Source organism: Sinocyclocheilus grahami, unplaced genomic scaffold (genome assembly GCF_001515645.1).
Source record: "Sinocyclocheilus grahami isolate Dianchi unplaced genomic scaffold, SAMN03320097.WGS_v1.1 scaffold67.1, whole genome shotgun sequence".
In the NCBI taxonomy this organism is placed as follows: domain Eukaryota; kingdom Metazoa; phylum Chordata; class Actinopteri; order Cypriniformes; family Cyprinidae; genus Sinocyclocheilus; species Sinocyclocheilus grahami.
Window position 1 is genome coordinate 1,645,492 of NW_015505246.1, and position 16,922 is coordinate 1,662,413.

Consider the following 16,922-nt stretch of genomic DNA (forward strand, 5'->3'; position numbering starts at 1 on the left):
TTCAGTGCGAAAGCAAAAGCACTTTATTTGGCCTTCCGAAAGTAGATGCATTTAGGAATCTTTAAGAGTACTTACAACAGAACATCAATGCATTTAATGGATGACCGTTTCGTGAATCTAGGAGAGGAGGTAATTCTGACTTTGCTATGACAATCTGGCGCTTCTGAATCAGCTACTGTTTTGTTATTAGTTTAAGTATTTGCTATTGACTGTTCAAATGTGGAGTTTTGCGCTGCGCAGAGTAACACGTCTTGTGTGTGTGTGTGTGTGAGAGGGGAATAGGGTCACATCACAGGAGAGTGAACAGCCTGTCAGAAATCATAGCACGTCAGCTGTCTTTACTGCGGCTTGTGTACTGCATCATCACTGTGTCTGTCACGCGACTCTGTTCCCCTTTCGGGCTTTTGATGGTAAAACTAACAACATTATTAACTGTCTTGATATTTACTTTGAAAGCTGAAGCGATTATGGTAAGGTGCATTACATTTCCGACACTTGCTTGTGGTGTTCGGCCAATCACAATGCACTGGGTCAGCTGGCCAATCAGAGCAGACTGCGCTTGTCAAAGGAGGGGACTTTGTTGAAAACTACGTGTTTGAGAGAGGCGGGGCATAGAGGACCTACAATAATGTACAGTATTTGAAAAAGAATGTGTTTTTTGAACATTAAAGCATGTCAACATATTCGGTTACACCAAATACACAAAATAATGATCTTGAAAATAGCATCATATGACCCCTTTAAGACCCATTTAATCTGCATATAAAACATTAGAAATTAGTTATTCGTTTAATTTTTATTTTGTGTTTGATTGTTAAAACAAAAAATATTTGTTATTGGTCTCAATAAATTGGGTTAATTTAAAAATAAAAAAATTCTATTGCTCTTTGTTTTAAATAAAGGTTATAAAAATTTTCAATAATTATTGATACCGAAAGATATGAATCATTATAGCGTTGATACATTTTTTTGCTATATCGCCCAGCCCTACCTAAACATTGCATTTATGTAGAGCTACTTAACTTTCAAGTTTCAGCCTAACTAAAGCTCAAGCATGACATAAGCATTTACTGTCTTCTTGGAAGGCTTTCTGGCTTTTATGAGAGGCAAAAATCAGTGGACAGGAAGGTAACTTGGAACAAGAACAAGAGCATACACAATTTCTAAATAAATTTTTCTACAACATGAAATTAGAGTTATTTGGAGAATAAACCCTCTTAAATGTCCCTTTACGTACTGCTGTGTGTGTGTATATGTGTAAAACTTGTTTTTAAAATAAAAAAATTAATCTGTTCCAATAAGTTTAAATTGATTTTACATTTTATGGGCATTTTTTTTTCTAAAAGTGTGCATCATCTTTTGAGTCAAATTCTTACATTTAATCAGTCAAATAGAATAATTTAGGCTGTTACCAAACAAACAATATCAGTATCAAAATTTATTGCAATGCAGAGGAAACACGGAAGCTGCATCCGAAGAGGCATTTAGATGTAGGCCTATTTACACTATTTAATTCAGCTCAGAGGGACATGAATGCATTTAACCTGCAGTTAAACATTGAATACTGATATTTACAATTATTTTAAAAATGAAAAGATACTTTAAATATGAAATTAAAACCGCCAGTAGGTGGCAGCAAATCCCTGTTAATAAGTGAGTCATTGCGATTGAACCGAATCATTTAAACGGTTGATTCATTCAGGAACGAAACGCCGTCATGTTGCTCAGAGACGCAAAACAGCACTGTGGCTGTGTTTGGAATTATTTTTTTGCTGGCGAAATAAAGCAAAAACAGGCAATATAGTGTCTAAAACGTAAGTCTCTTAATATTAACTTCTTGTTTATTGAACTGTTGCATAAAATCAGCATCACATTTGTAATCATGCTGATTTCAGAGGTGAAAACTGGCACTCTTCGTGTGATATTGACTAACTTTCTTTCTGTGGTATTTTTATGCACAATGGCGCTTAGTCTTTCACAAAACATAGCTAACGCAGGCACATCATAACTAGCCACCATATTGATTTACGGTCCTAAATATGTCCAGCAAGTGCTTTTTTTTTTTTTTTACAGTCTATGGGTCCTGCTTTAATCGGGTTGTGCATCCGTAATAATGGTCCGTGGGGAAACCCGATGTTCCGTGTGTAGTTACAGTAAATGGACTAAACGATTATTTTTTTGTATTCGAGGAATCATTTAAGCCCTACTTCATGTTTGTTAATGTTTGTGTCAAAATCTCCAAGAACCTGGTTCTGGAGAGATAGGTTCTGGTTATTAAAGACAATAGTCGGTCTTTGGATGTCACTTCACATGCAGATTGGTATGACACAATCCTAAAAGGGGATTAAGCAGTAAAATATAAAGTGACCTACACATTAAATGGAAGGATTTCTGAACAGGTGATTCATATATATATAACCTCATATGAGCCACAGAACAATTGGAAATAGTTGTAAAGTAGCAGCAAATCCTCTGCTTATGTTAACCCACTCTTTCCAAGAATTAGATTTTAGAAGGATCTCATTGACAAACAGATGCCATTAATATTTTGTCAACAGAAGTGCTATAGCAATCACAGCCCATTTTGGGTAATGGATGCTGGGTAATGTGCAAGTAACTTTCATGGCTAGTCAAACCATGCTGGAAATGGCTTACCAGATCTCCAGGCTCGGCGAAGAAAGGCAAAGGCAAAGGAAAGAGCTGCTCTTGATCCCACCCTGGCCAAACCCTCCACTCCTTTACTGACTGGCCGAGCACTGAGAAAACAGACAAAAAATTTCGGCCTATTATTTTCATCGCTTCTATATAAAGCCGTTTCAAATGTAATCCAATTTCAATCAAAGCTCTGTTCCTCATACCTTTTGTTAATATCGACGGCAGAGAGTGGAGGGCTGGGGGGACTTTTCCAGCGCACTTTGTACTTTTCCTCCATCATACTGTGGGTGAGTGAGATGAGGTAGCGCTCCAGGATCACCAGTCTCTGGCTCAGGAGCAGAGCGGAGAGTGTGCTCTTAGCCGTCTGTGAAGACAGCTTTTGTTGGTCGTCTACCAGTGCCATCAGACAGTCCTTCAGCTCTCCAGTTTCTGTGTAAAAAAAAAAAAGATGAGATATATAAGTAAATAAAATGATAACTTCTTACTTCAGGATTGTTTTTACTTGATTAATTTTGTTTTTAGTTTCTTGTTTTATTATTTAGTGTCATTCCAGGTTTCGTTTTTGTGTGTTGCTCTGTATTTTGCGTTTTAATTTTCATTGTTGTGTTTGCTTGTGTTGTGAAGCGCTTTGAGAAAGCAATTTTTAAAGGCGCTATACCAGATAAATGTATTACTATTATTTTAATGTAGTAAAACAAATGGCAAAACATCCATGTTATATTATCATTTTATTTGTAATCAACTAATAATGATGCTGTATAACAATGTTCGCTGCAATTTGAGTCCTTGAAGTGCATTCCAGTCTAAAGCCTTCATTATGCTTGCCTGAAACTGTCTGCCTGGCTCCGCTGGACTGTTGTTATGGATGTGCATGCATTCAGCTCTTCACAGCCTCTGGATAAAAGCCTCATACAGGCAGACAGGGTGAATTAAAATAGCCGATCTGAAATCCACTTAAGCCTTATGTAAGCCAAGCTGCCTAACCCTCACAGGCCCTGAAGCAGTGCAGTCTGTACAGCAGCACTAAGGTTATAGTGCATGGTACTGTGAGAAAAAGAAAGGGTTTGAGCATGTCACACAAAGATAAGTAAAGGAACGGCTTTTACTTCCACATAGCTATTTATTTAGCTTTTAACGAGCTCCCACAGAAGCTAAAAAGCACTTGTTCATTTCCTGCAATTCAATACTATGCTTCTAGTATAGCAGTTGCTGCTGTTATCAGTAAATGTCCTCTTTTTCACCATCACTTTTATTGCTAGAACAATGGAGAGATGACAGGAAATGATCCAGATCAAAACTCACTTTAACATTTACAGGCTATTTTATTTTAGGAAAACCCAATCTAAAATTCATATATTTGACTTTCAATCTGTGGGAGAATAAAATTGCCATCTTTTCTTTTATTTTACATGAGGAATAAATTTAAAAGGAAAATTAATCTATTAAATTTCTCTAGAAGCATCCCATTCAGTGAAAAAAAATGAGACTTTTTGTCCTTCATATTATTCTTTGAATTACTCTACAGTACAAACGTTTGGGGTCAGTACGTTTTTTGTTGTTGTTTTTTTTTTAAAATAAATTAATACTTTTATTCAGAAAGAATGAAATACATTGATCAAAAGTGACAGTAAACACATTCATAATGTTACAAAAGATTTCTATTTTTTTTAATGCCATTTATTTCAACTTTCTATCCATCAATAGAATCCTGAATTTTATGGACCATATTTTATGGTGGGCATAAAATACCTAATCTTAATCTTACTGATCCCAAATATCTGAACAGTAGTGTAACTTGGGAGTATTAAGCAAAAACCTTGTAATTCAAATCTCTTAAAATACCATGGTACATCTCAGTGTTTCCAGTACTAAATACAGGGTGGATGGGCTCCCTCAATGCAAAAACAAAATTCTGCAGTAAACACTATTATGGACATAGTATTTTGCAATAGGATGTTATAGGAAATCCTGCCGAGGTGGTGTGTTGGACTGCACCAGCTCTACTACCATGTGATGTTCATAGGGGGCCTATGTGGCTTTCCATCAACATGTTCTTATCACTACCCACCAGAAAGCTGCTCCACCTAGACCTGTCTGTAAACACACAGGGCCTACAACCACACACAGGGCAAAAATAACCTCACAGACAGTATGTACAGTCACCCGAGCCCCAAACACCTCACGAGCCAACCAGAAAACACACACACACACACACACAAACCGAAACATGCAGGGTAGCGCACACACTGTGTGCGTGCCTGCCAGAGAAGGAGTAGGTCACCTGTGTGGTGACAGGGCTGAATAACTGGGCCACATTTAGATGTGGCAAATCCATCTGCTATCCTACATTACAGCACTTTGCTGATGAGAAACTCGGCCAATGGAAACTGCTCAAGGGTTTGCACTTAGATGTCATGTGCTGAGGAGGGAGAACAACGTGTAAAGTTGGGGGTGTTGTGTATGATTAGATGGAGGATGACACATGCTGAAGTTTAATACTTAAAGATGAAACTGAAGTAGTAACATATCTTTTCTTCTGTATTGTGACAGATCGGAGTGAAAAAGTATGGTGGGTACTTCTATGCAATGGTTTTTAAGACGTTAGTGTTGAACTCAAAAATGGAGGGAGATAATGTCAAAAATTGGTCTTACTTTCAATTTTGTGATTGGTTACAGAAGTAATTTTCTCCAACACTAAACATACCCAAAACACAGGATATGGTCCTCCTTTTTAAAAAAATCTAGACGGCATGCAACTAAATAAAATAGAGAGCAAGATGTTGAAATACGTTTAATTTTTGCACGTTTTTGTGCACGTGGGAAATCCTATGCAGATTAAGCCAGTGATGTGTGTGTGGGATGACCGTGCAAGATGACAGTCAGCGGATGCAGTAATCAGCATGTCGAGTTCAGCATTCTCTATTTGAACCCAGAGCATGTCATTAAATATCACCACCCACCTGGCTGCCTCCCCCAGTCCCACATCTCAATGATGGAGTGATGGAAAGACGAAGCCGCCACCTCCTCCTCTTCCTTCTTTTCCTTATCGTTTGTATCATCTTTCTTTTGGGTGCAATCAGCACAGTCCTCTGAGAAGTTGATACATTTTAGAAGTTTAGAGAACTAAAAACCTTTAAGAAAAGAAGCTAACTTCACAAATATATCGTAATCCATTAGGATTCAAGGGTAACGTGGCTTTTTACCTGGATGGGCGGATTCTTCTCTGTCAAAGACAATCTCTCCATCCTTCACCATCTCGTTCCACATCTCGCTCAGTCCTTCAGGAGAGAAGGCTCGCTGTAACACAGAAGAGATAATATTATAGCCATATAATCTTTTTCAATTAATTATTGACCTAACTGAAAATACTGTATATATAAATATATTACTTTATAATGTACATAAAATATGAAAACCAAAAAAAAGTTTAATGTTTTTCTGGTGTGGCCAGTTAAAAAAAAATAATATATATATATATATATACACACACACACATACATACACACACACATATATACACAGTATACACACACATTATTTTTGTAGAAACTGCAAGTATTTTTAATTAATAGAAAGTTTAGTAGAACAGCTTTTATTTAAAAACCAGAAATCTTTAATAACAGCTGATATACAAAAATGGCAGAGAAGGCAGTTATCTTTTGGTGACTGACCATTAGCATCTGTAACATTTCTATTTCGGCCAACTAGCCCATTGAAATGCCACCAAAGGCTCACTGAGGACTTAGCAATAATTACTGAAATTCAGAGCCCAGACTCAAGTTTGTCAAGTTTGTCTCAAATGTCAAAAATTAATTGACACAACAGACTTCAAACTGTAAAAAGTAGAGAGACTTTTACAACCACTGAGTTGATGCTAATAACAGCTACAACACCTTGAGCAATACTCCAGACAAATGTGACAGAGACCCAAACACACACAGATACAAATAAACAGCATTTTGGGGTGTTGATTTTATAAGACATCTTCACTACTACCAAAAATCAATCAGTACTTAATTCATCCAGTGTTTTAAAACTTAATCTGTTGTACAATTATTCACAGCAGCACATGCATAAAATTGCTGTGTAATCACTTTAATATAGCAATGTACTAGCTAAAAAAGGGTTATTGTACGGTTCACAGCATTAGCGGAGAGAGATTTTTTTTCTTTAAAAAAAAAAAGGGTACTGTATCTGATTGTAGAGTAAATCAATATCGAATCGAAACTGAATCAAGATCGTAATTGAAACTAATCGCAAACTTGTGAATCAAAATTGAAATGAATTGTGAAATTTGTCTTAATACCCAGTCCTACTTACTGCAATTTTTTTTTATTAACAAATAAGTCAATAAATCATAAAAAGTCTGTGAGTTTTAAAAAATAAATACAGTGGGTACGGAAAGTATTCAGACCCCCTTAAATTTTTCACTATTTGTTATATTGCAGCCATTTGCTAAATAATTTAAGTTAATTTTTTTTCCTCAATGTACACACAGAACCCTATATTGGCAGAAAAACACAGAATTGTTGACATTTTTGCAGATTTATTAAAAAAGAAAAACTGAAATATCACATGGTCCTAAGTATTCAGACCCTTTGGTGTTTCAAAGTGAAGCACTGCTATGTGTTCTTTACACAAACAACGCATGATCTGGTGTTTTCAGTGTCTCAGAAATGGCTTGGTTGGATTCTGCTCCTTATGATTGCACAGTTGTATGGTTTAAATAATAATTGTATTATTTATAATATATAATTGTTAATATTATTGTTATATTTTGCATACATTCCTTTGCAGTGAATATTACAACAGTAATATTCAGTGAACAATACAATAGTAATGTTTCCTATTTTGTTTCATATTTTATTCAGTAATATTAATCAACTAATAATAATAGGTATTACTATTATTTTATAGTCATATTCTCATATTGATATACAATCACTCCATCTTTAGTCAAATTCTGCAGTCCTAAAAAACAAGCACAACTTGTGCGTGTCATATATATATATATATATATATATACTTCTCACAAACAAAAAGGGACCCAGACAGCTTCTAGCAACCTCATAATAATCATAAAATCAGGTCGCATGGGAAGTTTCCCTGTAAACACCAACAGGAGGCCAGAAAAATAAGCATAAAAAGACTTCTGTTCGCTTTAAGAGCTCTGACAGAAAGGCACATTGACAGAAATGCTGTTAACCCATTGCAAAGGGAAAAGTGTTTAAAAACGCACACAATGCAAGCTTTTCAACAGTTTAAGACCTTAAGCAATACTTTTAATATGCTACTGACCAGAATAAATGATCTATTTCCACTCAGCATCAGTACTCACTGAGAAACAAGATTCAAAAGATTTCCAGTGTCAAAAAATAAATATAAAAAAATTCCTGCACAGGTAGCACACTGCCTGTGTCACTGAACACAGCTAAAAAATGTAAATGTTGACCAACGGTGCAACTAAATAGCTTCTTTTTTTTTTTTTTTTGATGTTTTCAAAAAACATCAACACTCTATATTTAGCATCAATGACTATATATGAACCAATGACCAAATTCATTCCAAAATTTACCTGCAAGTCTATCTTCAGCCATTTGTCGTGGAAGCGCAGCTGGGCATCAAGGGAAAAAGATGGAGACGGCATCCTTCCCTCGGCTGTCCAGGCTGCAGATGCAGCCTTCCCTAAAGAGACACATTCACAGATCAAACAACAAGTTAACACTGTGAAGCTCTGACCAGCAAAACAGATCATGTCATGCTATCTATATCTCATTAAAACAACTATCCCCCCCAGTTTATATTGATTATTTGCATATGGATTTTCCCAAAGGCGCAGTTGTTCATTGCAGCACAGTCTGTAGTTCAAGATGCAATCCAGCAGTTTCAGATAATTGGTAAGCATCTTCATAGCCAAATTAAGAACCATTTATTAATTCTACATTCAGTATAATTCTGTTTAAAATTTAACTGTTTTAAACATCTAGAAATTAAAGGGATCGTTCACTCCACATCCAAAATCTGCTCTTTGCAAACTTCATATGAATTTCAAAAGTTTTTGAAGAATATTTCCCATCAAATGCACTGTGTCTGAAGATGTTATGCCTCAAAACGTACCCAAATTCTATATGGTCCACAATATTTCTGTACCAAGTCTTTTCAAGTCATATGATTATATTCGAGGGAGCACAATTTATTTGTGGACGTGCGTTCACGACAGTATCATGACGCGAGCGTGTGGCAGTGATGACGTCTTTACGCTGGATCTGGGTTAGCGCCGGCGCCGCCACACGCTTGCGTCATGGTACTGTCGTGAACGCACGTCCAAAGTGACGCAGTAGAGACGAAAATGTGGAATAAAGTCGTTATTTTTGTTGTCTTTGCGCAAAAAAATATTCTCGTAGCTTTGTAACTTTACAGTTGAACCACAGATGTCACACGGACTACTTTGTCGATCATCTTGGTACTTTTCTGGACCTTGAACGTGGTAGTTACCTTGCTGTCTATGGGAGGGTCAGAGAGCCCTCAGATTTCATCAAAAATATCTTAAATTGTGTTCCAAAGATGAACGAAGGTCTTACAGATTTGGAACAACATGAGGGTGAGTAATTAACGACAGAATTTTCATTTTTGGGTGAACTAACCCTTTAATGAGGTTTGACATATTTAGTCTGCGCTCATTGTCACTGCTCAACGCATTCTTCAAAATGTCCCCTTTTGTCTTATATAAAGTCATATGGCTTTGGAATGACATAAGGATCTGTAGATATGGGCGTATGTTCAATTTTTTGTGTGAAGTCCCTTTACCTTCAAGCGTAAATCAACCTTGAAATGTTCAAATGCGTCTTCCACCTCTTTCCACAGTTCATAAAATGGATAAATGAGCCATTTTAGCAATAAAATATGAAAATAACATTATTCAAAATGATTAAAATATGATTGTGGTACTGTGCTAAAGCATCCACACCTGATCGAACATCACTGAAATAATTTATTAAAACAAACTGGGTGTTGGCTTGGTCATATTCTCCTATCCATATCTAATCATCCGAGTCAACATGTAGATGCGAGTAGAATATAGTTTATTTAATCAACAGATGATGCTGTAATGCTGCAGGTTGTTATCTGTGATCGGTGTGTTGTTGATTGAACTCGGGCTGTCAGCGGCTAACAGCTAAAATACAGGACGTTCCTAAATACCGACAGCGCTTTGACTTACTATTCTTGAACACACCACAGCCTATAAAACCGCAAACCAGTTATCTTTTCCTGTCCTAGAAGTCTTTTCGGAATCAACGCATGTTTTACCTGTTTGGATATCTTATTGAATCCTTGCTTCTTCGGTCCTACCACCAGCTTTACTGCACTTTAATGTCGGCCATGTCGTGTGTTGACTGACAGCACCGGCAGCCAAACAAATGAAGAAGAATCAGATGACGTACAACAAACAGGGGGCGGGACGCCGCAAAGGCCAATCACAGGCTGGGATGGACACACATGGTGCACGACGTTCACTAAAATGAAAATGTATCAAATTTCGTTTTAACGCATAAACTATAATATACAAATAAGTATTTTTTCTAGGACTTACCTATATGGGGAGTTGAAGCATAATATATGAGTTTTATAATTTTAGGCTACATTTTCTACAACTGGTCACGATTTTTAGAGATTTTAATCATTTTATTTCCTTTTTTATTACACTAGGTTCCTTTTTATGATCATGATGTTTTACAAAATAATTCTTTAAAAAAGTACAACTATTCAATATAGTTTCATAATTAATATGAGCTCATAAAATAGCATGAGTAACATTATACAAGAATAAGGAAAAACGTTAGATTTTTGTATTTTTTTTAAAGGGTAGGGCAAATTAATCTAGCATTATTGAAGTGTTTTATAAAGTGTACAGGTTAGACTAACTCATGAAATCATGTTTAAAATACTATTGTTTTGGTTAAAAGAATTTAAAGAAAGAATTTATTATGAAAACTATTTTTTTTATTAGTATTATTGCATAAATGAAATACAAACCTTAATACCCCCCCCCCCAAAAAAAAACCCATAATACAATTCCAAATAGCATAAAAAAAATTAAAACAAAAAGAAGATCAAATCAAAATCAAAATATTAATAATCAAAGTAAACCTCCAAAAAAATGACACGTTTTAGGGACTTGAAGATCATCTATTCCTTCTGCAAATACGAGAGAGAGGTTTTTTCTGCATTTGTGTATTTGCCAAAACAGTAGTGTTATTATACATATTTTTTATATTATCCATATTATCATTACCATAGTTTTAAAGTCAAAGTAAAGTATTACATTTTTTAATTAACCAAACATTTGAGTTTAAGTGTATTTCGAGCAATATATATATATATATATATATATGTATATATATATACATATATATATACACACACACACACACACACACATACATAGAAAAATAGAACAGTTTATCTCACATATATATGTATCCATACATATACAATTATGTTACACATATCCATACACATACTTACACATAATACTTGCTCGAAAGGGAGTGGAAAGAAGTAGAACTTATTTGCTCCCACCCCCAATTCAAACATGAAGATGACCCCGGAATTTTTTAGTAAATTAGCATGGATAAAATAAATGTTCCAAAGTCTATTTAATGAAAATTCTGCCATCATTTACTCACCCGCATTGGGCTGACAGTCTCAGTCACAATTCACTTTCATTGCATTTTCCCCCATACAATGAAAGTGTACAGTGGTTGAGAATGTCATTTTGAACGATCCCATTTAAAGATGTACGTTAAGTCTCTCTTGATATTACAACGCCACCTGCTGTAAATGATGCTGTAAACAGCTTAAAACTTTGCGCAGCCACCTCATGTCACATGCATGGTGAAACTCAAATGATGCAAAGAATACTCTTTTCATTTGTGTTAAAACGCGTATAACTGTATCTGTTAGAATACTCTTGATTAGACATTGTTTAGTCCTCTCTCTGCCTCAACCAGTAGAGGTCGTTAGTTTGGCAAGTAACTCCTGGGTGGGAATGAACTTCCGGGATGTAATGTACATCGGTTCATAATGTTTGTGTGCCTTTCTAGAATAACACAATCCACAACATAACAGGCCTATGAAGGCTCCATCAGCTCAGTAAAACAAAGAGTGATATAAAGACTGACACTGACTGTCCATAAAATCGCATACATTTATGGACGAGGCTTCATTCCAAGTCGTTGGTGTTGTGATTGCTGTAGTGTCCAGTTTTATCAATGGATCCAGGTTTGTACTACAGAAAAAGGGATGGTACCGTAAATCAGGTATTTCACATCAGAGGACTATTATCTCACATATTTTGTCCCACAGAGTGAATATTTAATGAATGATCTATGTTTTCTACAGGTGGGACTTACCTGGCTGACTGTGTGTGGTGTGGTACATCCCTCTACTACTGCAAATAAATTTAATTCAAATGAATAATGGTTGATTTAAAGTGTGTATTAATGCCTTTTTTTATAGTGATTGTAGGACAAATAGGAAATTTTCTGGCATACAATGTTGCCCCCGCAGTTGTGGTCACTCCCCTTGGTGTCTTATTTGGGTGAATTTCTACGTTATATTATATTATATTCAAGGTGTTCTACACATTTATTTGATGCAGTGGTCTGAGCAATCTCAAAATAATTATTACAGCAACAACAACATTTGACATTTATGTCACATTTATATTAGCATATCAGGACAGCTTTACTGTGAATTGAAGTGATTTATGTGATTTTGTTTTTTCATCATTAATCAGGGCTGTTCTGGCATCATGGCTTCTTCAGGAACATCTCAATCTCATTGGCAAACTTGGCTGCTCTTTGTGCTGTTGTGGTTCGGTTGTGCACATCATTCACTCACTCAAGTCTGAAAAAATGTCACATCAAGAGCAGAACTAGAGGAGAGACTGATGGACCCATGAAAAACATGTCTGGTGGAGCCATAATTCATCTATTGTTGGTGGTAGCCCAGTGGTTTAACGGTTGCAAAAGAATGTTGGTATACACTCTTAAAAATAAAGGTGCTTCACGATGCCATAGAAGAACCTTTTTGTCTAAATGGTTCCATAAAGAACCTTTAACGTCTGAAGAACCTTTCTGTTTCACAAAAGGTTCTATGTGGTGAAAGAAGGTTATTCAGTTTACAAAAAGGTAAGAAAGAGATGGTTCTTTAAAGAACCTTTGACTGAATGGTTCTTTGTGGAACCAAAAATGGTTCTTCTATGGCATCGCTTGAAGAACCTTTTAAAGCACCTTTATTTTTAAGAGTGTACCAAACAGTTTCAGTTCACATCGACTTCTATTTTATGCACAAGACACACAATTAAAGTCAATGGAAACCAAAACTGTTTTCTTACCAACATTATTTAACATATCTTCTTTCATGCTTTGCTGAAGAAAAAAAATCATACAGGTTTAAAACGATACAAGGATGAGTAAATCATGACAAATATTTATTTTTTAGGTGAACTGTCACTATAGGAAGTAGGACTGATAACACAACACTCATACATCACTTAACGGCAGGTTTTTTGAAAAGGGCTATTCCTACAAATAGTGTCAAATAGGTTGTTTTGAATAAGAGCATCTGCAACTTTTCTGATCTGTTTTCGTATCAAGTCAAGTCACCTTTCTTTGTTTAGTGCTTTTTACAGAACAGATTGTGTTAAAGCAGCTTCGCAATAATAAACAGGAAAAATAGCAGAATCAATTATGAAAACTCAACTATGGAGGCCATCCAGATTCTGCTGTAAAGCAGCTCTAAATGACAACAGTGTCATTGTTCAGATAAATTGAGTTTAGGGTTGGTTCAGTTCAAATCAAAAACAATATAGCAATAATGCTTTTGTATAGCAGTGACAACACTTAACATCTGTTTTGTCTGAAATCTCTCAGTCCTGCTTCATCATCGTGTGTGGAGGAATGTCCTCCTTAACTCACTCTCAAAAACCAAAACCGAACATGATCAAACATTGTTTCTGATCTTTCCATGCTTGTTTCAGTGTTCCTGGTCTACATCTCACTGGTGGTCCTATTACTGATCATACTGATTGGCTGGCTTTCTCCAGCTCACGGAAAATCCAACATTATGGTTTATGTGGGCATCTGTTCTCTCCTTGGGAGTTTCACTGTGCCCAGCAGCAAAGCTCTGGGACTGGCTGCTCAGGAGGCCTTCAGTGAAACACCTACAAGTGATAGCAGAGCACTTTACCTCTTCCTGGGGTTGCTGGGAATTCTCGTAGTCAGTATTCTGATCCAGTTCACCTACATCAACAAAGCCTTGGAGAGCTTCAGCTCTAATATGTTTGAGGCCATTTACTATGTGACGTTCACCTCCTGCGTCATCCTGGCCTCTGCGATTCTCTTCAGGGAATGGACAGCACTCCGCATTATGGACTGTTTGGGTATCCTGTGTGGTTTCGTCACAGTATCTGTGGGCGTTGCCTTATTACACATCTCTCAAGAAGCGAAACTTTCTTGGAGCCAAACCAAAGCTAAAGAGGACTAACTCATGAGTGCATCATTTTTTATGAATAACTGATAGAGTTAGTTGTTAATACTAATTAACCATTGCAGATCCAAACAAGGGAGCGGTCCTATAACATTTTATATAATTGTATTTTAATATTATTATGAATCAGTATTAACTCATTAATTAACTATTGATTACAATAAATTATTAATTAACTTTTAATGATATAATAAATTGATGAATAATTTAATATATAAGGGCCTTTTGTAATTTTTTTGTGTAAATATAAATGGAATAAAGTGGTTAATTGCTTATTTATTGCTCATATATATATATTATATATACAATTTCTCCAACATAGTGTGTGTATATATAAACATGTTTTATTCATATTTATCTCGAATTTTTGCTAACATAATTAGGTTATCTTGGTTTTAATGCCCACATTTAAAAACATAACATTTGTTGAAAAAAATATTAACTCAACCAGATGAATATAAAATAAAAATATGAATGATTTCCATGTTTATATAAAAATAAACACTGGCAGGATGTCCGTCGGGAGTAACTCTATGGTGACAGTTTTGGTCAGTCTACCATCAATAATTTAATGTAATTGAAAGCATGGCAAGATGGCGGCCAGCAGGAGCTGTTTTCCTTACCTTTGCACACAACAGTTGGCTTCCTAGTCGAAGGACTCTCCTGCATCCTGATCCCGTCCCACCACAGAACTGAAATCATTTGAATCCCAGAGTAAGTTATGCATTATTTTATGTATTCTCTTAAGTGCATTTTTGTTGTATTTACGGTTTACCATTTTAATATCTTTAACGTTATATTGTAAGCGATTTTATCGTTTAATAAACGATGCGAATGTTTGCCGTATGAAATCAGACCCGAGTTTGTGTGTGCTTGTACAATCTATATTTTCACATACTGCATATTAAGAAAACACTTTCACGTATGTTTATAACTTGTATATTTGTGTTTATTAGCTGTAGAATTGAAGTAGTTTTAGTGTCAAGAGTGATTCCTGTAGTTTATCTACGGTTCCTGCACCTGACTCAACGTTTACCTGTGCATCAGCGTCACTAGCGCAACATAAAGCACTCTTACACCTTGATATTAGGTGAGGAAAGTACCTTTTCAGATTTATGATATTTACAACTACAACTCATTTTCACATAGATGATCAAAACGCGGTTTACATTTGGTTACAATGTAGGGATGGGCGTATCGATCCAAAGTATCGATATATCGATACTGACGAGAGTATCGAAAGTATCGATACTCAAACAAAAAATATCGATACTAAGGTGTGTTTTATTTACCAGTGATTTTGTTAATTTAATGTTTAAACGCATGAAAAGAAGACTTTAACAAGACGTAAAACGACAAAAGACCAATCAAAAGAGGGTTTCCGCGCGTGCGCGCCTGCTTACTCTTTCACTGATTCGACTCACTTCCGCTCTTCGGCTCTTTTGAACAATTCAGTGATTCTTTTACGTCACGACGTAATTATGCGTTAAGTCAAGTCATTTTGTCAAAGGATGCTGTATATTTGATCGAAATGCAATATTTAATTGTTATGTTCTTTATTTATTATTTATCTATTGTATAATTTGTGCTTATGATTTCTAGTTATATGTACTATAATAAGTCTATGTACTATAATAACTAGAATATAAAAGCATTTGCATTTGTTCTTGTATATTTTCACTTTGGCAATTAAACAAAAAAGAATCAATCGAATTTATGGACGAATTGTTTACTTTAGACCAGGGATCCTCAAATCTGGCCCACGAGATCCACTTTCCTGCAGAGTTTAGCTCTAACCCTAATCTAAAACCCACCTGAGCATGCTAATCAATGTCTTCAGGATCATTAGACAATCACAGGTAGCTGAGTTTGATCAGGGTTGGAGCTAAACTCTGCAGCGCATTGGCAAGATTTGAGGAACCCTGCTTTAGACTGTTTGGTGAACGATTGATTCGTTTGAAAAGATCCGACTCAAAAGAATGATTCTCTCACGAATCGGACATCGCTACAGTGTAGGTGGACGTACCTGGGTTCGCGTCAACATCGCGTCTGAATTTCATGGTCGCGAGAAAATGTGAAAGTCAAAACCGTGAAATCTCAGTGACCGGACACGATGTCGAGCTGATCACAGGTAAACAGCGAGGTACTGTGAAAGACTTCATAACCTCCTTTAGCCACGCGTGTGTTTTGCTGTGAATTATGGAGCTAATTGGCTAGGCTATCCGGCTTGGTTTGGCTGTATGAATAAGGTAATTGAGATCATGTCAAGAAGATCTCGCGACAACCAAACGTTGACTCTTATAAGATAACTGCTTTATATTTGGTTCAAATGGACATGGGATTTTATTCGAGTCCGTAATACGTTAGCTCTTAATTGTACTCTAAAGTTTGCTGGATCAGCTGTATGCTCGTGTCTCGCGACTTAAAGGGCCAGTTTACCCAAAATGATAATTCTGTCATTATTCACTCACCATTGATTCAAACCTAAATGCTTAACTTCCGTGAACACACACAATGACAATCTCAGTCACCATTCACTTTCATTGTATGGAATAGACGGAAGTCATGAAGGTTTTGAACAAAGTGAGTCTTATCACTAGGCTGAACCCTGTGCTGATAATATTTTCCTAATGTCAACACATGTAGCTAGTAGGACTTTGAGCCGGCTTGGTTTATTGTGCCATTTCCTGTACTGCTTATGATATGATGTCACT

The 16,922-nt window shown here is 36.0% G+C and overlaps 1 protein-coding gene and 1 pseudogene across 1 annotated transcript in view; one reads left to right on the top strand and one right to left on the bottom strand.

The window, feature by feature from the left end:
- herc2 (HECT and RLD domain containing E3 ubiquitin protein ligase 2) overlaps window positions 1-10,046 on the bottom strand; it is a 70,519-nt gene extending 60,473 nt beyond the window's left edge. Inside the window, exons 1-6 of the mRNA XM_016272094.1 lie at window positions 9,964-10,046; window positions 8,231-8,340; window positions 5,859-5,952; window positions 5,616-5,744; window positions 2,859-3,084; window positions 2,656-2,756 (exon numbers count right to left, since the gene is read on the bottom strand). Of these exons, the coding sequence (XP_016127580.1) occupies window positions 2,656-2,756; window positions 2,859-3,084; window positions 5,616-5,744; window positions 5,859-5,952; window positions 8,231-8,302 (622 nt within the window). The 5' untranslated portion in view covers window positions 8,303-8,340; window positions 9,964-10,046. The remainder of the gene's footprint in view (window positions 1-2,655; window positions 2,757-2,858; window positions 3,085-5,615; window positions 5,745-5,858; window positions 5,953-8,230; window positions 8,341-9,963) is intronic.
- A 1,696-nt stretch (window positions 10,047-11,742) lies between these two features.
- Window positions 11,743-14,205, top strand: LOC107585153 (magnesium transporter NIPA1-like; annotated as a pseudogene).
- Window positions 14,206-16,922: the final 2,717 nt, after the last annotated feature.